Source organism: Drosophila obscura, unplaced genomic scaffold (assembly GCF_018151105.1).
Source record: "Drosophila obscura isolate BZ-5 IFL unplaced genomic scaffold, ASM1815110v1 contig_39, whole genome shotgun sequence".
NCBI classification, from domain to species: Eukaryota; Metazoa; Arthropoda; class Insecta; order Diptera; family Drosophilidae; genus Drosophila; species Drosophila obscura.
In genome coordinates this window covers 61,168-84,919 of record NW_024542827.1, presented here as the reverse complement: position 1 = coordinate 84,919, position 23,752 = coordinate 61,168, and the positions used below count along the sequence as shown (strand labels likewise).

General features: G+C 45.8%; 1 protein-coding gene and 1 long non-coding RNA gene across 2 annotated transcripts; both read left to right on the top strand.

Moving 5' to 3' along the window:
• The first annotated feature begins 3,750 nt into the window (after positions 1-3,750).
• Positions 3,751-4,151, top strand: LOC121404735. The gene is made up of 3 exons (XR_005968170.1): positions 3,751-3,801; positions 3,858-3,919; positions 3,985-4,151. It is a non-coding gene; the product is annotated as an uncharacterized LOC121404735 (long non-coding RNA).
• A 4,987-nt stretch (positions 4,152-9,138) lies between these two features.
• On the top strand, positions 9,139-11,240 carry LOC121404732. Its single transcript, XM_041594886.1, has 5 exons — positions 9,139-9,205; positions 9,305-9,537; positions 9,611-9,919; positions 10,009-10,705; positions 10,777-11,240. Exons 1-5 carry the CDS (start codon positions 9,139-9,141, stop codon positions 11,238-11,240), a joined length of 1,770 nt encoding a protein of 589 aa, XP_041450820.1.
• Positions 11,241-23,752: the final 12,512 nt, after the last annotated feature.

Below are 23,752 nucleotides of genomic sequence, written 5' to 3'. Positions count from 1 at the left end.
GAGTATGCTACAGTGAGGGTAGGAGCTGACCTGATAAAGTCGCAAGACTCGATCAAGTACCTGGGCGTGATGTTGGACAACCGTCTAAATTTCCGCTTGCACGTGGAGTATGCCGGTCAAAAAGCAGCGAGGATGCAGGGAGCCCTCTCTCGCATACTGCCGAACGTAGGTGGCCCCAAGCCAGGACGCCGAAGGCTTATGGCAAGCGTGGTGTCCTCCATCTTGCTCTACGCAGCGCCAGTGTGGGCGGCAGCTGTGGTCGACAACAAGAGCCTGAGGAGGAAGTTGGCTGCACCATACAGGCTAGCAGCCCTGAGGGTGATATCCGGCTTTAGGACTGTGTCCGAGGATGCAGCACTCGTACTGGCGGGAATGCTACCAGTGGACATACTGGCAAGAGAGATGCAGGCTATATATACAAGGCGATCGGAACAGGAGAGCGTGGGCGGCCCTATACTGAATACGGGCCCGAATACTGAGAGACAACGCTCCATCGAAACATGGCAAGAACGGTGGAACCAGAGCAGCAAAGGGAGATGGACGCACAGATTGTTCGGCAATGTCAATGCCGACAGTAGCGGAAGCATGGTGGACTACCACATAACCCAGTTCTTCACAGGTCACGGTGGCTATCGTGGCTACCTGTATAAATTTAAGCACGACACGAGCCCCTACTGCCCTACGTGCCCAACAGCAGTAGAAGACCCGGAGCATGTACTCTACAGCTGTAGTAGATACGCACCATGGACGGGAGGTGTTCCCCCACCGGAGTCACTGGTAAACTTCATAACAGAATCGGACGAAAACTATATGTACGTGTACCGTCTCATTAAGCGCATCCAGGATGACCTGAGACGATGCGAAAAAGAGCGTCATGTAGCGGCCTAGAATAGGCCCCCCTCCCCGCGAAGCAATACCTAACGGTGATCCCGCGGGGGGAGAGGTGTGTTGTTGTGTGGGGGTGGTTTTAGTACGTATGTCTTGACTCGAGCAAGGAATCGTGCATGCCAATGGCACGGGCCATTGGTATCTTCAGGAAGATTTCCATCCCCCATGGCGTATCCATGGGAAAAAAAAAAAACGAGAAGGAACGTGTGAGTCGCTTCTAAAGACGCGGCTCTACTTATACCCGTACTCAGTCAGTAGAATTTTTAAGAATTTTAGAATAAAAAAAAAAATTTTACATTTTACATTTTTTTGCTACATCTGATATCTACATCTACATATACAATGTATATTCTACATCTAACATGTAGATTGTACATGTTCCATTTGGATTCTACATCTCCTCCGCTAGGGGTTGCTCGCGCACTGAACGCGGCAGAGTGTGCGAGCGAGAAGGAAAATGAGTTGCTTGGCCGTTGTCAGGAGGGGGCTGAGGAAGCCACTGAAAATTTGTTCATTCTGGCTATAATTATGATCCGATCTGATTCAAATTTGGCAGTCTGGTAGATATGGACATTCTCTACGATAATGCGTTTTTAGTTTTATAGTATCTTTAAAAATGTGCCTGCCACATATTTTCGTCCTTTGTGTGGGCGGAAGGGGGCGGGGCGAAATTTTGAAATACACTTGTAGCAGTGGGATATCACATGAGTCTGGAAACCAAATTTGGTTGCCCTAGCTCTTATAGTCTCTGAGATCTAGGCGCTCAACAAGACAGACAGACGGACAGACGGTCAGACGGACAGACGGACAGACAGACATGGCTCTATCGACTCGGCTATTGATGCTGATCAAGAATATATATAGTTTATGGGGTCGGAAACGTTTCCTTCTCTGCGTTACACACATCCATTTTTACCACAAATCTAATATACCCCTTAACTCTTTTTGAGTACGGGTATAAAAAGCAGGGGCGGGAAAAAAAGGAGGGGCCCCCAAATTGATGGTTGCCTAGGGCCCCGTTGAGGCTTGATCCAGCCCTGCCCTACTCCGTTTTAAAAGATATTCAACAAAGTAGATTTGGAAGGCATTGTTGAAATGATTTTTAGCGTCATATTTTAGCGTATATTAATTTTTGTATATTTTGGGAAAATTAGTTAATTTTTAGATAGAGTTGGTTAAAGAAAAAAAAAAACAAAACAAAAAGATAAAAATAAATAAACTTGCACTGAGTGAGGCTTAAACTCGTTTAATTTCGCTTTGCAGTCAGCCACTTAGTACGCTGCGCCACGGGCTTAGGAGAAATAAAGTCGTCAATATGTCAGGTTGATTCCTTTGTTGCGACAGAACATACGAAAAAATGCACTCACACAACCAAGCGCTCAAACACGGACAAGACAACGCACACATAGACAAATCGAAAATCCACATCGAAAATCCACGCTAAAAATTTCGTGTGCTTTTCAGCAGTATGGTCGTTACGCATCTTGTTGTTTTAGAACTAAAAAAACAAAAAAAATTTTACATTTTTCATTTTTTTGCTACATCTGTTATCTACATCTACATATACAATGTCTATTCTACATCTAACATATAGATTGTACGTGTTCCATTCATATTCTACATCTCCTCCCTAGGGTTGCTCGCGCACTGAACGCGGCAGAGTGTGCGAGCGAGAAGGAAAATGAGTTGCGTTGTCGTTGGAAGGAGGGGGCAGGGGAAGCAACTGAAAATTAATTTCTTCATTCTGGCTATAATTATGATCCGATCTGATTCAGATTCGGCAGTCTGGTAGATATGGTCATTCTCTACGATACTGCGTTTAGTTTTATCGTATCTTTAAAAATGTGCCTGCCACAGATTTTCGTCCTTTGTGTGGGCGGAAGGGGGCGGGGCCGAAATTTTGAAATACACTTGTAGCAGTGTGATATCACATGAGTCTGGAAACCAAATTTGGTTGCCCTAGCTCTTATAGTCTCTGAGATCTAGGCGCTCAAGAAGACGGACAGACAGACAGAAGGACAGACAGACAGACAGACAGACGGACAGACAGACATAGCTATATCGACTCGGCTATTGATGCTGATCAAGAATATATATACTTTATGGGGTCGGAAACGTTTCCTTCTCTGCGTTACACACATCCACTTTTACCACAAATCTAATATACCCCTTAACTCTTTTTTGAGTACGGGTATAAAAATACGTATGCATATCTGTGCTTATCATAAGCCGAAGATGATGACGCGACGACGCTGATAGCAGATCGGCTCTGTTGCCGATATCATGTCAAACCTGAAGCACTGACCATTCCAATTAGCATAAAAAGGCCATGCCCTTCATGGACAAGAACAGAAGCTGCCTGGCCTTTCGGGCAGCCCTAGCCCTTAGTTACTAAGCTAAATATACTAATAAAAAATATTTCGAAGTTGCCTGGCCACACGGGCAACTCCGACTTAAACAACAAAATCACTTATATTACAATGGAGTCTTAGTGTGGTGGCAGGCTACAGAAAAGAAAACCTACAACAAGCTAATGGATAGAACTCAGCGGCAGGCACTGCTCTGCATCACTGGGGCGCTGAGGTCAACCCCAACAAAAGCATTCGAAACAATACTCGGAATCAACCCCCTGGACATCCACGCTCAACTGACTGCAGGTAAGGCAGCACAACGCCTAGTCGCATCAGGCAATATGTCGCTGCAAGGTTTCGGGCACAGTTCAATAGGCCGAGACATGATCAGTATATCTGACTACATGATCCCCCGAACTTGCCTGGACGTCAAAACAGCGATACACATTAGAGGTGGAGAAACATCGATGCATCGATGTTTTTAAATTTTTTGGAAACATCGATGTTTTGTGGCAACCATCGATGTTTTTTCAGCATCACTAAAGTAAAGGAAACGCAGAAGGTATGTGTAAAATATATTTATAAATTGAACTATTTACTGTATTTAGATGTTTTCAGATATTCAATTGGTGGTGTAGGCAACGTCGGTGGATGTGTGGCAATGGAAAACTTCCTAAACCGTAAGTATTCATAGAAGTAATACACATGACAACTTTGAGACACTCATACCTTTTGCAAATGTTAGGAACAACTAAGGAAAATTGCGAGTCTCCGGCTCCTGCTACGAAGAGGAAGCGCGAGACTTCGGACGTGTGGCAGCATTTCAAGAAAACGGCCGATAATAATAAAGCAGTATGCATTTACTGCGGAAAAATGCTTAAGACAGGTGGAAACACTACCAACTTGTGGGACCATGTATTACACATGGGACCCGACAACTGGAAAGAAAGTTGGGATCAGAATTAGAGGTGGAGAACTATCGATAGCACTATCGGCATTATCGATGATAGGTCACTATCGAAGCGCCATCGATGGTAGCTGTTCAGAGTGAGGATGGCGCTGGCGGGGCAACCACTCTGTGGGCATTCCAGCCACACATCGCTGTTAGCGTTCCAGCTACACAAGCGGTCGCCCTCGCTCTCGCCCTCGTACTTAAGAGCATTTTTCCCCCCGGCGACGCGCTCTCGCGCGCATACTCACCACGCTTGCGCTTGCGCTCCCGCCCACGCTCCCGCTCTCCCCGCCGACAGCCCTCGGCAGCTTGAGTGCCACCGATCTACATTAATTCGCTTTTCCACCCTAAGCAAAACGGCCGGCTTTTGCACGCGACTACCTAAACCCTACGAATAAACCTATATATTGTGAAGAAACTGGAACTCGCTTTCTCGTCTTTATTTCTTTGGGAAATCATCTGTGGAACTTCGCACGCCTCTACGCTCAATCATTGGTCCTTCGAGCCGGATTTACGTTGCCTTCCCCAACCACATCCAGCCTTCGAGCACGGCATCGCCTTCACCACCAGGATCCCAAGATAAGTACGATTTTCGTGTGCCACAAATCCCTTCCATTCGCGATTTGTGTTCCATAATTCCGAAAAGTCCGAGTTCCGCGATATAAGTACATATATATATATATTCTTATATATGTACTTTTTTCTTCATTCTGTGCCATCCGTTATCCGTGTCTCTTCCTTTTTGGACACCGCCATATTATCGGCGATTCCGGCCGTTCTCCCGTCATTCACCTCCAACTACCAGTGCTACGGTAATTTCTTTCGATTTCTTGTGTCTGTCCATGATTTGCGGACATATTAACCAAATAAAAATTAATTCAAACCAAGTGCATTCCGAACATATGTATGTACGCACATTCCAGCCCGTGAGAGCGGCTTGCGTACATACACACACATCTCCATCCGTGTCTCTACAACTGCATTCCATGCACGACCCACCTCAATAAAAATATACACTGGCACATTCCGAGTGCAACTGCAATTAAAATTAAGTGTTTTATAGGCTGTTGACATTGGGACTGCGTCATGCTTCTTTGCGTATTGGCGAAGACGCAGTTTTTTTTACATAGGTTAAGCATAGGGCCCTAGTGGTGGTATACATACACATACACTACATACACTCCATACACTACATACATACTCCGCGCAAGTGCCAATTTTAATATAAAATTCGCGATTTTGTACAATTCGTGCACTCCAGCCACTTTTCATGATCGCTACCCCAACTCCAACATCGTCCACTTTCCGAATAAATTACTCGCGACCGAGGCACGGCGCACTTATAGTAATTATTTGGCAATTTCCACTGCCAATTGGCAAATTGGTGTTTCGGTCTTTTGTTGTTGTTTTTTGTTCCGTGCATTAGAGGTGGCGCAATCCAAAAAATATCGGTATCGTAACCGAGTCTTGCGTTCGACCAAAAATAAAAAATAAAAAGACAATTTCCAAACAAACACACCGACACTACAACAAATAAATTGAACGATCCACGATTTCTAATTTAAACCGTTTCGTCATCCGTTTTCCATTTTTTCTGTTTTCTTCGGTATTTCTCCCGATAGTTCTCCAGCGCCCACTCCGCAGTCATATTCTTGACTGTAGCTTCCGGTAACGCTTACGGCGACTAGGCTTATCTGCACTTTATCGATCCAAAACGACATAAAGAGCAAACTATCGCCCATTCCAATCAACTATCGAGGATATAAATGCCATTCCGTCCGCCGTCCATTCGCAAATAACCCAGTTCTGATCACGACTGCGTCAAAGAAGGTAAACGGAGGAGCCCGCACTAACAATATTTGCAAAATATTGCCAAAATCAGTGTAACCGGTCCTCTCCTCGGCTCAGCGCAATATAAGTCACTCATTGTTTGAGAAATTTCACTTCACCGTGATCTCAAACAATCCGAGTCGACCCGACTATTGTTTTCCAACAAGCTCGAGGCCTTTTTCCTGACAGCCTTCCATAAGTGGGTTATATTTGTTTCCTGGCGTCTTTCTGTTGGAATTCCACTCAGATCAGTCTTCTGTCCCTCCAAGACTTCCAAATCCGATTTTCTGTGCGTTTGTGAGTTCGGAATATGCCAACAGGTCACAAGGACGGCAACCAGCTTTTGCCTGTGACCTCTTCCAACCGGCTACGTACCTCGTCCGCCTCCGGAACTAAGGTGCGCGAAAAGAAGTCACCTTACAAACATAAAAACCCTTATACAATTTTCAAATTTCCAAATTTTTAAATTTCTTTAATTTTATACTAAAGTCAACAAAATAACAAGTCAAAAAAGGCCAAAGAAAGTTTTGTATACATTTGAAATATTTTTAATTAATTAAGTGAATATTTTCCGGAACGAAATAAGTGAACTTATAATTTAATTAGAATGGTATTTTCTTAAATTTACTTATATTTAAAATTCTTAAAGGGTATTCAATTGCCTAAATGTGGCCTCCTTTGCTATTTAAAACCTTTGTAATGGTTTCTGGCATTGAAAGGATCAATTTTTGGAGTAAGGTATATCCAATTTCGCCCACTCTTTTACTATTGCCTCTTTCAACTCTCGTACTGTGGTAAATTGTCTTCCGTGTATGTAAACTTTGGCAGAAAGTATGCCCCAAAGGTTTTCAATAGGGTTGAGATCAAGGCTTTTTGCTGGCCTTTTAAAAAGCGGAATTTTTCGGTCTTCAAAATATGTTTTTGTGTACTTTGACACGTGGATCGCGGCATTATCCTGTTGAAAAATCCTGAAATCTCCATAATGCGCTTCCTCAAAATCAACAAGAACTTCGTCCAATAGTTGAACATATTTCTCCGAGTTCATTTTGTGGGTAACGAAACATATTGGACTCTTTAGTGACCCTCCTTGAAAATTTCTAGAAATTTTCACCTGCTTTGGAGCCCTAACATCCCTATAATAGTATTGGTATCCATCTGGACCATCTAAATTGAATTTTTTTTCATCACTGAATATAATATTTTGCCACTCCAAGTCCCAAAATTTGTGATCTTGTGCAAATTCAATGCGGGCAGTTTATATCGAGGAAGTAGCTGACATTTGACTAGTTTTTTTTCGTATGAAACGTTTAGATCTGCCCTCAAATTTTGTTGCACTCGACGCTTTGATATTGGGAGAGCCAGTTCGTGGCAAATTTGGGCTGCGCTGTGGTTTTCTTTAACCGCTATGCTTTTAATACGGCGCTCTTTGTCACGCTCTTGAAGTAATGGTAGTGGCATCCCAATTTCACGATAGCATAACATTTTTGTACGCTCTTCATTTGAAAGATATCGGCTTTGAGACATTCTATTGAAAATAAACTAGTTTTGAACATGAAACACCACATTATAACAATAAACTCACTTTAAATTTGGTTTTAAGCTAAAACGCAAAAATAAACAATGAATTTGGAGCTCTGATGCACTTTTAAGATGTCATTGACTACTAATGTAAGCTCAATTATTTCGTTCTGCATTAAGAGGCGCATGAGCTTTTTTGAAATTATAACGGAACCTAACTCTATTTTGTATGTTGCCATAAAGGTGAGCTTTTTGTACGAATTTATGCCCAAAAAGAAATAGATAAAACGCAGCATAGAAGATTTTACAGCAGATAGCAAGCATTGTAAGGTGACTTCTTTCGCCCACCTTACGCCGACTCAGAGAATCAAGGCACCCCTCACTCCAAGAGCAGCCAGTAGCAGCCCTGCGGCAAGGACCAAATCGGTTCTGTTCCCGTCTCCTGTCACTCTTAAGGTTCCAGCTGTGACCAAACAAGATCCGAAGGGCTCCTTCGTCAGCAGCCCCGTCAGCTCTCGCCACTGCATCACAATGGCTCAATCCGCCACCTCAGTCGCTCGGACCAAATTGGTCGCCGCTATTGGCCGACTGTCGCACCTGGCAGAGCGCATCACCGCCGCCCCATCCGCCTCTTTGTTCCGAGGTTCGTCGAGGCCAAATCCTCAGCATGTGGACGGACGTCGAGGCCGAATATAAGGACTGCTCCGCGGTGATGACTGACGAGGAGCCAGAAATCCAAAGCGGACATCCGTGACACATACGGCGAATGCTATGGGGATTTTCGAGCAGTGCCTCAGTGACCTCAATGCCCAACTGGCCACATCCACAGTTCTTCCTCCTTCACAGCCAGTCCAACAGGGCGGCTGTCGACTGCCTCCCGTCAATATTGAGGCATTCAAAGGGACTACGTCCGCTGGCCCACATTCCGGGATCTGTTCACTGCGGTCGTGATCAACAATCCTAGATTGTCTCCGGTAGAGAGGCTGTATTACCTCACCGAGAAGACCCGGGGGCGATCCGATAATGACGGTTTCGAATCCGCATGGTTGGCTCTCCGCAGCCGATACGAAAATAATCGGCTTCTGGTGACCAACCAAATCAACATCCTCCTTTTTTTGCCCGCGTAACATCCGAATGCATTCGAGCCTTGAAGGATCTTCAAAGTACGATGCAAGGAGTTCTAAATGCGCTAGCGGTCTCCAACGTCTGCACGGACAACTGGGATAGTCTGCTTGTCACCATTTGCGCTTCCAAATTGCCGAAGTTGAGCCGGGCGTTGTGGAAAGCGTCCGTAACGGACAAAAAAGAGGTGCCGCCCTGGAAGGAAATCGACTCCTTCCTCACTCAGCGCTATCTGACGCTCGAGGCTATTGAGAGCGTCTTCCTTCCACCTCACGAGGGGCTACGAATCCGCCACCCTCCAAAGGCGTCCAAAATCCACCCACCTCTCGAAACCACTCCAATCCATTCCGTTCGCAAGGCAGTCCGACGCCAAACAAGGTTCACTCTTTCAATACCCAAGTGAGTTCGAAGAAGCGAACGTGGGACCTCTGTTCCAAAGAGAATCACCCGATCCGAGTTTGTCCCCGCTTTCTCAACATGTCCGCTGATGCACGTTCCAGCTGCATTAAGAAAAAGCAGCTGTTCCTAAATTGCTTCGCAAGAGGTCATCTGCTTCGCGACTGCTCCAGCAGCCACAATTGTTCCACTTGTGGGGCCAGGCATCACACGCTTCTGCATCGTGCCCCTCCTTCATCCAACGTAGCGGCTTCGACTTCCGCCCAAGCCCCCAGCTCATCCGATCCTCAGCCCAACGTACAGAGCTATTTCGCCTCCAGCACAAGTACCGTTCTTCTGTGCACGGCACTCATTAATATTTGTCACCTGGGGACCAATTTCCGTGCCCACGCTCTGATTGACTCAGGCTCCGAGGCGGCGTTCATCACTGAACGTCTCTTTAACATTATTAAGCCATCGTTCGAAGCCATCCAGGCTCAAGTCGCAGGTTTAAACCATGGCATATGTTCTGCCTCAACTAGCAGGTAACCTTCCCTCATATACGATACCGCAGCACTTCTTGGACGAGCTTCCAAACCTCCCGCTGGCAGACCCCTCCTTCCACCGAAGCTCGCAGATTGATGTGCTTTTAGGCGCTGACATCCTTCCTTCTATCCTGTTGAGCGGCTTCCGGTCTGACATTTGTGGCTCGCTGCTGGGACAAGAGACCATCTTCGGATGGGTCCTATCCGGTCCGGTATCAGCTGACTCGACTCGGACGGTTTCCGCCTTCACCACGAAGCTCTCGTTAGATTCGGACGTCCGACTCGAGAAGCTTCCCACCAAATTCTGGGAGGTGGAGGACCTTCCGGGAAACCGACGAGTGAGTCAGATTCTGTGTGCGAGGAAAACTTCCGCAAGACCACTAAACGAGCCCCCGATGGGAGGTATATTGTTACTCTCCCTTTCAAGTGTCCAGAAAATGTCGATCTAGAACACTCCAGGTGCGCGGCACAGGCCCAGTTCCTTAAAAACGAGCAGCGTCTGCAGCGGAATTTGCCGCTCAAAGAGCAGTACGACGCCGTTATCCAGGAATATTTAGAGCTAGGCCACATGAAAGCGGTTACACCCAGTCATGACTCCGGCCATTACTACCTTCCGCATCACGCCGTGTTTAAACCCGACAGCACCACAACCAAACTGCGTGTGGTCTTCAACGCCTCCAGCCCGTCTTCCAACGGGAAAAGCCTCAACGACACATTGCATTCGGGGCCAGTCCTTCCGTCTGACTTGACCATGCAAATCCTGAGGTGGCGAGTCTTCCGCTATGTCTTCAATGCCGACATCAGCAAGATGTACCGCCAGATCCAAGTGTCTTCCCAACACACGCCATATCAGCGAATACTCTTTCGCGACCGTAATGGGGACGTGTGTGACTACGAACTTGCTACTGTCACCTTCGGAGTCAATTGCGCACCGTACCTCGCCCTTCGCGTCATTAAGCAACTCGCACAAGAGGTGCGCCCACAGTTGCCAATGGCAAGCGACATCCTGGAGAGCTACATGTACGTGGACGACGTGCTGGCTGGTGCTCCACTCAGTCGCAGGCAATCACCGCCATTTCAGAGTTACGCAAAGCACTCGACTCCGCGGGGTTTCCACTCCGAAAGTGGACAGCGAACGACAAGGGCGTACTGCGCGATATTCCGGTCGACCACCTACTTCGAGCTGACTTCCTAGAGCTTGAAGAAAGTAGCATCGCTAAGACATTGGGGATCCGATGGCAAGCCAGTGCCGATGAATTCTTCTTTGCTCCTCCCGAAGTACTTCAACGGGAGTCCTGTACGAAGCGCAAAGTGCTATCGCAGATTGCGCAGCTGTTCGATCCAGCGGGATGGCTTGCCCCCTTTGTCATCCAAGCCAAAATTTTCATGCAGGAAATTTGGCTAAGAGAGTTAGGGTGGGATGACGTCCTCCCTAGCGATCTATCGCAAACCTGGGAGACGTTCCTGAAGAGTTTTCCGGCCATCCAGGATATCCGCATTTCGCGGTGGTTGCACGTTTGTCCGATGACCAAGGTGCAGATACATGGCTTCTGCGACGCGTCTCAACGTGCCTATGGGGCAGCGATTTACATCCGAGTTGAGCGACCGCAGGGCATTGTCTGTGCCCTTCTCACAGCCAAAACCCGCGTGGCCCCGTGAACACGGTTTCCTTGACTCGACTCGAACTGTGCGGAGCCGTCCTTCTGACAGAGCTTTCCGAGGCCATCCTTCCTCAACTGCCACTAGACACCAGCCTTGTGCCCTTCTGGACCGATTCCACGATTGTATTGGCCTGGCTGAACAGACCTGCATGAGATTGGACCACTTTCGTGGGAAATCTAATAGCCAAAATCACTCGATGTTGGCCCAGCGAGCGATGGAGCCACGTCCGATCCGAGGATAATCCGGCCTGGCCAGTCGAGGGCAAGGACCCACTGACCTGGTCGGAAGTGATTTGTGGTGGCATGGCCCTGCTTGGTTGCGTGGCCCACAATCGGAGTGGCCTTGTCCGCGGGACTCAGTCCTTGAGACTGACCTGGAGAAGCGAGTCGTCAATGTGCACCATGTAGTGGCTTAGCTACGTACTTGCAAGACCGGCGCACCGGGGCCCTTGAGCTTAAGGGGCCCCCAAGCTATGGACCCATACTCTGACCAGAAAATCACCAAAATATCTCTAACTCCTCACTTTTGTTTGAAATGCAAGCATGAATTCGACTTGTATAATTAAGCGTCGTTTAAAGTATTCTTCATAAAATTCTATGGAGAAACGGCTGGAGCAACGTTCCAAATGGTAAAATATAATTTTCGGAGGGTTTGTCAACCAATTTCAGATGAGCCTTTTCTTCATTAAACAATATGCACCTATAAACAAAACAAAATAAATTTAAAAAAACGAGAAGGAACGCTTCTTTGGACGCGACTTTACTTTTATACCAGTATTCAGTCGGTATATATATTTGTGAGCTTATGATTTATCAGTTCCAATAGCATGGGTCCAATAGGCTGGGTTTCAGCAACTGCTCTCCTTTTCGTGCAGAGAATTACTGAAGTTTTTATTTCATCTAGGCGTTCATCAAGAGACAGACAGACATAGAATCGGCTATTGATGCTGATGAAGAATATATATACTTTATGGGGTCGGAAACGTTTTCCATCTCTGCGTTACACACATCCACTTTTACCACAAATCTAATATACCCCTTTACTCTTTTTGTTCGAATCGTAAATAAAAAGTTAAATTTTGTCGAGCATTGTAATTTTCCGAAATAAGGCAAAATAAAGATTATAATTTTGTTATATGTACAATAAAGTTTTTTGAACACATAAATTTTCAAATAAAGAATTCGATTTACCTCATGACCTAATACCAAAATTATTAATCAATAAAGCTCACACAAAACCCTCTTAATGATAAAGTATCTCACTTTAGGTTGGGCCCCAATTTTTTTTTTTTGCACCGGGGCCCTTTCCTACCTAGCTATGCCACTGGCACCATGCCACCAGCAGCACCTCCGATATCATCAGCCGTTTCTGCGAACTCGGGCGCGCTCTGCGCGTGATCGCTACGTTCGGCGGTTCACCCAGCAAGTTAAAGGGCAGACGACCCATGTCTCCAAGGAGCTGAAGGAGGTCGCTGCCGCTCTCCAAGCAGTCACCCTAACAACCCAACGCTTCCATTATGCGGGGGAGCATCAGTGCCTGGTAAACAAGCAGCCACTCCCGACTACGAGTTCTCTTCTAAATTTTAATCCGTTCCTTGACCAGAACGGAGTCATGCGGGCATGTGGCCGAGTCCAAGCCTCGGCGTCCATGTCCTACAACGAACGGCATCCAATCCTGTTGCCACCCGCATGTCTCCTGGTTCGCCTGCTGGTTCGATCCGCCTTATCCGGGCAACATACTGGATCCTTCGACTACGTCGCGTAGTGAGGGCAGTGATCCATTCTTGTAAGGTTTGCGTCCTCCATCGTAAGCGACTTCAAACCCAGCTAATGGGCGACCTTCCTGCCTCACGAGTCACATTCTCCAGGCCGTTCACATACACCGGAGTCGACTTCGCCGGCCCCTTCGAAGTTAAAAGTTTCACAGGGCACGTGTGTCGCATCTCAGAGGAGTATGTGTGCGTGTTCGTCTGCTTTGCCACGAAGGCCATCCACTTAGAGGCCACGTCCGATTTATTCACCGACACCTTCCCAGCCGCCTTCGCTCGTTTCGTCGCGAGACGAGGTTGTCCTCATGAATTCAATCCGACAACGGCAGGAATTTTGTCGGCGCGTCCCGCTCTCTGGCTGTGGATCTTCTCGAAGCCATTCGCACTCGGACTTCTGCGGTGTACAGCCAGCAGGGGCTATCATGGCGGTTTATCCCTCCCGGAGCCCCCACATATGGTGGGCTTGTGGGAAGCAGGTGTGAAGAGCTTCAAGGATCTGTTCCAACGGTCGATGTGTACGTCCAAATACACATTAGAGGAGTTCGCGAACTTACTTTCAAAATTGAGGCATGTCTTAACTCGCGACCAATCTCTCCTATGTCTGAGGATCCAACGGATCCGTTGGCTTTGAGTCCAGGCCATTTCCTGATTGGTGGTCCGCTATTATCCGTGGCAGAGCCAGAAATACAAGCGAGCGCCTCCTCCATCCTAAACCACTGGCAACATCTCAAGGCTCTCAACCAGCAATTCTGTTCGCGCTGGAAGACAGAGTACCTGCGAGAGTTGCACAAGCGTAACAAATTGGAGATTGGAGACCTCGTGGTGATCAAGGAGGAGAACATCCCCGCTCAGGAATGGCGTCTCGGCCGTGTGCAGAACGCGTATCCTGGAGCCGATGATAAGGTCCGTGTGGTGAGCCTGCTCACGGCCCGCGGCCTTATCAAGAGACCGATCACGAAGGTGGTTCTGCTGCCTATGGAATCGGAGGTCCTTTCCACCTACTCTCGCGTAGGCTCCGATTCATAAGCCTCCGTCTTTTTGTTATGCTTAAATCCAGCTCAATCATCCGTATCCGTACCCGTATCTGTATCCGTCTGCCAACCCGTGCCAGCTCCTTACTAATGCTTCGTTGACTTCTTTCCTTCATCCTAGTTTTTCCAGACTGCAGATATGGCCCCTCAAACGTCCTCACGGTCCCGATCCAGCCGCAGGTCGGATCGCACACGGGCACGAGGGAAGACCTCCTTCCAATGTCGAGTGTGTCCAGGAGTACACCCACTGAGGAACTGCCGGAAATTCATCCGTTTGAGCGTCGAGAAGAGACTCCGAGCCGTCCTCCTGCATAAATACTGCTCTAACTGCCTGGCTCATGAGCACTCGGGCAAGGGCTGCCTCAGTGGAGACCTCTGCAAGGTGTGCTCCCGCAACCACCACACGCTGCTCCACCTGCCCGGGACTCGGCGCCCTGCTGGCTCCTCTTCTGCACCGTCGGCGTCACCTCCGTCTTCCCGCGCCGAACCACGCCCTCGTCTTCCGGTCAGCCGCCCTGTCGTCGGAAATCCAGTCTTGACAGCAAACTCCTTGCTCCAGCACCAGAGCATCAACGTCCTCCCCGACGGCGATGGTGGTCCTCGCAGGCACTAAGGTGATGAGTGCGCTGATCGACCCCTGCACGCCGGTCAGTTGCATCGAAGCCGAGGTGGCTAGGGAGCTGAAATTGCCCACTACTTGCATCGGGGATGAGAAGGTGTGCACCGCCATGATCCGGGCGAAGACAGGAGAGTTCAAAGTGGAGGCCGTCTTCAAAATCGAGCACCGCCTGCGCGTCCGTACGCCGATCCGTCCACTGAGCGACACCGTCCGTGCTCGCTTCGACGACTTGAAGTTGGCCAACGAGCAGTTCCACAAGCCGACGACCATCTCGCTCGTCTTGGGTGCAGATTTGTATCCAAGGGTCATCCAACCTGGGTTCCTCGCCCGCGCAGACGGCCTTCCCGTGGCTCAAAGCACGGTGTTTGGATGGATCGTGTCTGGTGCGTGCACGCAGACGTAAAATCTTTGCACTCCTGCGAGGGGGTGGAGAATGTTCAGAGTGAGGACGGCGCTGGCGGGGCAACCGCTCTGTGGGCATTCCAGCCACACATCGCTGTTAGCGTTCCAGCTACACAAGCGGTCGCCCTCGCTCTCGCCCTCGTACTTAAGAGCATACTCACCACGCTTGCGCTCCCGCCCACGCTCACGCTCCCGCTCTCCCCGCCAAAAGCCCTCGGCAGCTTGGGTGCCACCGATCTACATTAATTCGCTTTTCCACCCTAAGCAAAACGGCCGGTTTTTTGCACGCGACTACCTAAACCCTACGAATAAACCTATATATTGTGAAGAAACTGGAACTCGATTTCTCGTCTTTATTTCTTTGGGAAATCATCTGTGGAACTTCGCACGCTTCTACGCTCAATCAGTAGCCAACCACTTTCGATAGTATTTATTTCACATCACCAAAAAAAAAAAAAATTCGCGTTGTCTCTGTGAAAACATTTATAATTAAAATCAGTGATACAATACAGAGAAATGGACCGCTTTCTTCAAAGAGGTATAATGCTTACTTTTAAAGTAGTTATACGTTGTTTTGACTTTGTGTCGAATTTAAGGTAAACGTCGGAGCTCCCTCACACTCAGTGTGTCCAGCGCTGAAATGCAGGCATGGGATAGCAGCAGCACGGACTCGGAGAAAGATTTGCCGACCGAGAGGCAAACACATAAGAAGAAAAATAAAATCTTACAAGTCTGGAAATATTTTTCTGAAGACAAAAAATTTGCAAATTGCATTAACTGCGGAAAGGAGTATAAAACCAGCGGAAATACGTCCAATTTGAACGATCATCTAAAAAGATTTCATCCTGGCTTGGTTCATGTCTCAGACTCCAGCACTCCAGCTGCAGCTACTTCGAAGGATACCGACAGCAGTTGTAGATCAAATATGGATTCTGTAGCTTCTTACTTTAAAAGAGCTGTTTTTTGTACGACACTAATTCAAAACGAAAGAACGACATTGACAGGGCTTTAACGGAAATGATTGCAAAGGATGTACAGCCTTATAATATAGTGGAAAATGAAGGCATTGTTAACTACAGTCAGGTATTGGATCCCAGATATAAGCTCCCAAGCAAAACACATTTAAGAGATGTGCTGATGCTTAATATGTTCAAAGAAACAATAACGATACTAGAAGATATTTCGGATATATCAGTCACATGTGACTTGTGGACATCGAGGGCCAACGATAGTTTTTTGACCGTCACATGTCACTTTGTTTATAATTATAATTTGAAAACAGAATCATTGGCCACAAGAAAATTATTAGACACAACAAACCATTCGGCGCAAAATATTGCAAACACTTTGCAAGATGTTTTAAATCATTGGAATGTCCTCGAAAAAACAGTTTACATTGTTACGGATAATGCCAGCTCAATGCTGAAAGCATGTGAAATATTAAAAATTCAAAATCTTGCATGCTTTGCTCATACTCTGAATCTGGTGGTTCATGATGGTTTATAATTCGACAACGACGATTTAGTAAAAGCTTTGTTGTCAAGGTGCAAGACCATAGTAAGGTTTTTTAAGCACAGCACCATATCGAGTGAAAAATTTAAAATGGCTCAAGCTGAATTCTCTTATACTTTGTTACAAGAAGTACCAACAAGGTGGAACAGTTTCTACCTTATGATCCAGCGTATATTAGCAATAAATGATGCCATTTCTACAGTTGTATTATCAACTACAAAAGCACCGCTACCATTTACTGCTGAAGAAATTAATATATTAAAAGATTTAGAAAAAATATTGTCCTTTTTCCAACAAGCAAGCGAAACAATTTCTGGTGGAAAATATGTGACGATTTCGCTTATAATACCGATGGCATATGGACTCTACCGCAAACTTGAAAATCTTCTACCACAACTACAAACTTTGCAAGGAAAAAAATGCAAAATACTTTATTAGAGTCCATAAAAAAACAAACAAACGCACGAACAGATGCAATTATTATTAAAAGACAATATTTTAAAAGAGATATAGCCGCCCAAGAAATGCATCCTCTTTTATGGATTATGGTAAACTAAAATAACGAATTATCAATACTCAAAAAATATATATGTATTTATATTAAATTATATTTCAGGTCAACCAAACGGATTTTCCCTTGCTTAAAAGGCTATTCTTAAAATACTTGTGCATCCCCGCAACATCCGTTGAGTCCGAAAGAGTATTTAGCAAGGCGGGCCAAATTGTTTCAGAGAGGCGAACCAGGCTCAAAGAAGAAAACGTGAACATACTTTTATTCTTAAACCAAAACTTTTGGATAATAAAAAATTAATATATTATATGGATTTTCTTGTTTATAATTTAAGCAAACTTTAATACTAACCAAATATGTATGGATTTTCATATTTAAAATTTAAACAAACTTAAAACTTTAAATACATTCCAAATATGTAGAAAAAAGAAAGAAAGAAAGAACTACTACTACAAACCAAATATGTATATTATTGTGGGCCCTTCCACTATCGTCGACTATCGATGGCACTATCGTCCACTATCGATGGTTGTGAAAGTACTATCGTCGACTATCGATGGCGCCGACTATCGGAATGAACACATAAACATATACACGGATGGCTCCAAGATGGAGGGAGGAGTAGGTGCGGGCATATACTGTACAGACCCTTAAATAAGGCTGTCCTATAAGCTACCGGACCAATGCAGCATATTCCAGGCAGAAGTCTTTGCCATACGGAAAGCGGTGGAGGTTGCTCGATGTACGGAACGCCCACATAACGTGGTCAACCTGTTCGTGGACAGCCAGGCGGCGATAAGATCCATGCAGTCGTCAGCGGTCAGTTCCAAAAATGTCCTGGCAAGCAGGGAGGCATTAGAATTCCTAAGCACTACAAAATCAGTGCGGATATATTGGGTTCCCAGCCACCAGGGCATCGAAGGCAACGAGACAGCAGATGTGTTGGCTAAGGAAGGCGTCGGGCTGGTGAACGACAGGACTGAGAACGTGCCTGTCTCCCTCAGAACGCTTCAAAGCGATCTAGAGAGCCGAGCATACATACAGGCCAGTGGCAGGTGGAGGAGAACCACCAACTGCAAGATCGCGAAAACCATGTGCAAGGAGAGCAATGGTAAACTCAGCCACTACCTACTGCACCTACCACGGAAGGACTGTAGGATGCTAATGGGAATACTCACAGGTCATTGCCTGGCTGCAGCACATGCAGTCAAACTAGGCATCACCAACAGTGGCAAGTGCAGGAAATGTGATGAATCTGGTTCTATCGAAACCCTGGAACATCTAATCTGCCAATGCCCGGCCCTCTCAAGGGCAAAAAAAAAAAATATCTTGGCAGCCCGGTACTGGCATCGCTGAAAGATGCATCCAATAGGACTCCAGCGGAACTCCTTGCCGTTGCAAAATTCTCCTCCATCCTCACGGATTTCGAAACCGCGTAAAACACTCAGAAGGTTCATACGCACCAATCCGGACAACTAAGGGCCATATTGGCCTATGCGTGGCCCCGTGAGGGCCGTCCGGGACAACCTAACCTAACCTATACCCACGCGCTAGTGCCAGCTAATATAAAAAGGACTCTGTTATGTTTAAGAGAGATTTATCTCTCTCTTTTTGTTTCAGATCAACTTTTGAGGTTTAATTAACTGTTGAGCTACTGAGCTCCTTCAGTAGAGATAAGTCTCTCTCTTTTTGTTTCAGATCAACTTTTGAGGTTTAATTAACTGTTGAGCTACTGAGCTTCTTCAGTAGCGTTGTATTGCGATATTATTAAAAAGGCGATGATTGTTCAATATATATATTCACAGTTTATTGTGGTGAAGTAAATAAGCGATACAGAGTCGAAAGGATAGTTAGCTGGATTCAAGACGGGGTCAGATTGAAGACGCGGGGGTCGGTTCAAGACGGTGTCGGATTGAATAGCTCGATTCCAAGACGATGCGCAGTGATTGCAAGATCAAGACTAATTCAAAGGGCAGGCGGGCCGAATTGCCCGTTCCCTAATGCGAGCGAGAGAGCAACAGATCGAGAGAGTGATAGCAAAGCAAAGGAAAGAAAGAAAGGCGCGGGATGAAGAAACGAAAGAGAACGGCTGCATAGGCTGCTGCCGTGAGGGAGCATGAATGCGTGCATGAGTTTGTAGGTAAATGACAATTTAGTACAGTGGGCAGTGCAAATCACGAACAATAATAAGGATTTACTCTACTGCTGCACCACTGGCTATAATCAATGCATTTGTCCACTATTTGGCTGCGTAACCAAACAATTAACTTTTAATTATAAACGAGAAGGAACGTGCGAGTCGCTTCTGGGGACGCGACTCTACTTATAACCGTACTCAGTCAGTATATACATTTTTGATCTTATGATTTTTTAGAATTTTAGAAAAAAAAAAAAAATTTTACATTTTTACATTTTTACATTTTTTTGCTACATCTGATATCTACATCTACATCTACAATGTATATTCTACATCTAACATGTAGATTGTACAATGTACATGTTCCATTTAGATTCTACATCTCCTCCGCTAGGGGTTGCTCGCGCACTGAACGCGGCAGAGTGTGCGAGCGAGAAGGAAAACGAGAAGGAACGTGTGAGTCGCTTCTGGGGACGCGACTCTACTTATACCCGTACTCAGTCAGCATATACATTTTTAAGCATATAATTATTTAGAACTTAAAAAAAAAAAAATTTTACATTTTTTTGCTACATCTGTTATCTACATCTACATATACTATTTATATTATACATCTAACATGTATATTCTACATGTACCATTTAGATTCTACATCTCCTCCGCTAGGGGTTGCTCGCGCACTGAACGCGGCAGCGTGTGCGAGCGAGAAGGAAAATGAGTTGCGTTGTCGTTTGTTGGAGGAGGGGGAGGGGAAGCAACTGAAAATTAATTTCTTCATTCTGGCTATAATTATGATCCGATCTGATTCAGATTCGGCAATCTGGTAGATATGGGCATTCTCTACTATACTGCGTTTTTAGTCTTATCGTATCTTTAAAATTGTGGCTGCCACAGATTTTCGTTCTTTGTGGGGGCGGAAGGGGGCGGGGCGAAATTCTGAAATACACTTGTAGCAGTGTGATATCACATGAGTGTGGAAACCAAATTTGGTTGCCCTAGCTCCTAGTCTTCTGTGAGGCGGCGCTCAACAAGACGGACAGACAGACAGACGGACAGACGGACAGACGGACAGACAGACAGACGGACAGACGGACAGACAGACATGGCTCTATCGACTCGGCAATTGATGCTGATCAAGAATATATATACTTTATGGGGTCGGAAAAGTTTCCTTCTCTGCGTTACACACATCCACTTTTACCACAAATCTAATATACCCCTTAACTCTTTTTTGAGTACGGGTATAAAAAGTCACAAGCTCAATATCCCAGATAATGGTGTAAGATTTATGTCAATGCATCAATAAATCATATATTTTTTTCCTTTTGCAATTGAGATATGTTTAGTTGTATAAAACGATCACTTTTTGTTTCGGCGAGGAAATTGTTGCCGTGCCGTTTAAAAACGAAAAAGTTTTACGTTTACCAATGCAGGAGCCACTGACTTTTTGTTTTGCAATTAAGGTTGTATCTCAAAAAACTAAACTACTTTTTGGGATGTGCTCGTAAGTCCTTTTATTGAGAATATATGAAAAGTCATATTGGCACTACTATTATTTTGACCGCAGCTGTAACTATCTAAATATGCTCAACCTCAGTTGGTTCCCCGAATCTAACAACAAAATACACAATAAAAGAGGAAGCATATGTGCATCCGTCCCCGCTCTGTCTACGAGTCATCACGAAAACCCCCCGCTATAGAACAGCATTCTTGGTGCCTCAGGCAACGCCACCAAATCCAGACCAAGAAGAGATCATCGATTTGGACTCCGAGAGTGATGAGAAATCACGTCAGTCGTTCAGCATGTCAGGACCCAAACTGTCTGTGCACTCGTTCACTGATAATGCTGTACCGGTTTGCTCCGACAAGAAAAATTCGGATTCGGAAGTCTAATCCCCTAGCGGGCATCCTGCAGCGCCGCTCACAAAAAAACGCCACCAAATCCAGAGCAAGAAGAGATCATCGATTTGGATTCCGAGAGTTCCGCTGGCAAGGAGTTCCGCTGGCGTCCTCTTGGATGCATCTTTTAGCGATGCCAGTACCGGGCTGCCAAGATATTTGTTTCTGGCCCTTGAGAGGGCCGGGCATTGGCAGATTAGATGTTCCAGGGTTTCGATAGCCCCAGATTCATCACATTTCCTGCACTTGCCACTGTTGGTGATGCCTAGTTTGACTGCATGTGCTGCAGCCAGGCAATGACCTGTGAGTATTCCCATTAGCATCCTACAGTCCTTCCGTGGTAGGTGCAGTAGGTAGTGGCTGAGTTTACCATTGCTCTCCTTGCACATGGTTTTCGCGATCTTGCAGTTGGTGGTTCTCCTCCACCTGCCACTGGCCTGTATGTATGCTCGGCTCTCTAGATCGCTTTGAAGCGTTCTGAGGGAGACAGGCACGTTCTCAGTCCTGTCGTTCACCAGCCCGACGCCTTCCTTAGCCAACACATCTGCTGTCTCGTTGCCTTCGATGCCCTGGTGGCTGGGAACCCAATATATCCGCACTGATTTTGTAGTGCTTAGGAATTCTAATGCCTCCCTGCTTGCCAGGACATTTTTGGAACTGACCGCTGACGACTGCATGGATCTTATCGCCGCCTGGCTGTCCACGAACAGGTTGACCACGTTATGTGGGCGTTCCGTACATCGAGCAACCTCCACCGCTTTCCGTATGGCAAAGACTTCTGCCTGGAATATGCTGCATTGGTCCGGTAGCTTATAGGACAGCCTTATTTAAGGGTCTGTATAGTATATGCCCGCACCTACTCCTCCCTCCATCTTGGAGCCACGGTGTATATGTTTATGTGTTCATTCTGATCCCAACTTCCTCAGCGCCCCAGTAATGCAGAGCAGTGCCTGCCGCTGAGTTCTATCCATTAGCAGTGCTGCCAACTTTTCATCAGGAAAAAAGCCATTTCTGACTTGTACAAGACACAAAAAAAGCTGAAAAATTACAGAAAAAAGCCAAAAAAAAAACCGTAATTTTTGGGTTACCAATTTTTTTATTTCGGTAGTATTTTATAGGGTTTTTACTGTAAGACCGCCATTAATTCGTCTAACTCAGCGTAATTGTTTTCAGGCTCGCAATCGTACGACTTGGTCGTACCAATCAAGCGAAGATAATTTTTGGGCACATCATAATCGAAACAGCATTTTCCCAGTCTTCGTAGTTTTGTGACGCTGATATCTGTTGATTCGTCGAGTAAGAGACTGAATTTGGAGTCCCCAATATCGCTGCACAAGTCTTCGAAAAAATGACGCGCCAGAACATTCTTAATGATGCTGGTGCATTTCGTTCGATGCAGCTTAACTCGTCCTGCAGCTCCAACTTCAAAATGTTTGTTGCACAAGTTGCCCAAATGATCAACTTGTGCCATGGATGCATGTTGAGCAATAAAGAGACACTTCCTGCTCAACAGTTTTAACAGGCAAAGTTCCAAAATCTATTTTGTTTTGTTGTGTGAAGCCGGTCGTCGAACTCGTGTGCTTCTTCGTTTTCGCATGAGCCCGCAGATCACTAAGTTTGGCTATTATTGTGATTTTGGAATAGCTGCAGTACACCCTATGCTCATCAGTATCGTCCTTTCTTGCCCAAGCTTTAAATTCATCGCTTTTAAGCCAAGCATCGCGGCACTTCTGCTTATATTCTTTAGGCATTTCACAAATTGTTATACGTTAACATTCACTTTCGCGCACATAGGGATGGTAGAATTGTATAGAGATGATAATATTCTTAGAACTAGTGGTGGAGTTGCAAATATCGATACAAAAATATGACTAGTCTCATACTTTTTGATTCAAGTATAGTGTAATGTATTGACACTAGCAGTTCAATAGACATGCGTTCATTTCAAGTCTCTTTTATTGAATGTCTTTCTCATCTCCTTAAACTCTACTCTTATATGTTAGGTGTGACCGTAAATTGCTCTTAACATAATACCTAACATATAGCAACAAAAAAAAAAGCGGAAAAAAGCCAAATAATATTCTAAAAAATCCAGAAGTCCCGCTTCCCGCAATTGCCAAACTATTCCCGCAGTTGTTCATCAAAAAAAGCCAGATTTGACGGGAAAAAAGCGGAATCGGCAGCACTGTCCATTAGCTTGTTGTAGGTTTTCTTTTCTGTAGCCTGCCACCACACTAAGACTCCATTGTAATATAAGTGATTTTGTTGTTTAAGTCGGAGTTGCCCGTGTGGCCAGGCAACTTCGAAATATTTTTTATTAGTATATTTAGCTTAGTAACTAAGGGCTAGGGCCGCCCGAAAGGCCAGGCAGCTTCTGTTCTTGTCCATGAAGGGCATGGCCTTTTTATGCTAATTGGAATGGTCAGTGCTTCAGGTTTGACATGATATCGGCAGCAGAGCCGATCTGCTATCAGCGTCGTCGAGTCATCATCTTCGGCTTATGATAAGCACAGATATGCATACGTATGTACGTATGCATGTGCACACATAGCGGCAGCGCAGCGCCGACGAAGCGACGACGCTAACTTTGGCACGATCGGTCTATGCTTGCCGTTCATGTTTATAAAAAT

Coding starts and splice junctions, on each gene's coding strand:
- LOC121404732 (XM_041594886.1), top strand. CDS start 9,139: ATGTCCGCTGATGCACGTTCCAGCTGCATTAAGAAAAAGCAGCTGTTC. Junction 9,538..9,610: donor TCGAAGCCATCCAGGCTCAA/GTCGCAGGTTTA, acceptor ACGATACCGCAG/CACTTCTTGGACGAGCTTCC. Junction 10,706..10,776: donor GCGGGGTTTCCACTCCGAAA/GTGGACAGCGAA, acceptor CTGACTTCCTAG/AGCTTGAAGAAAGTAGCATC.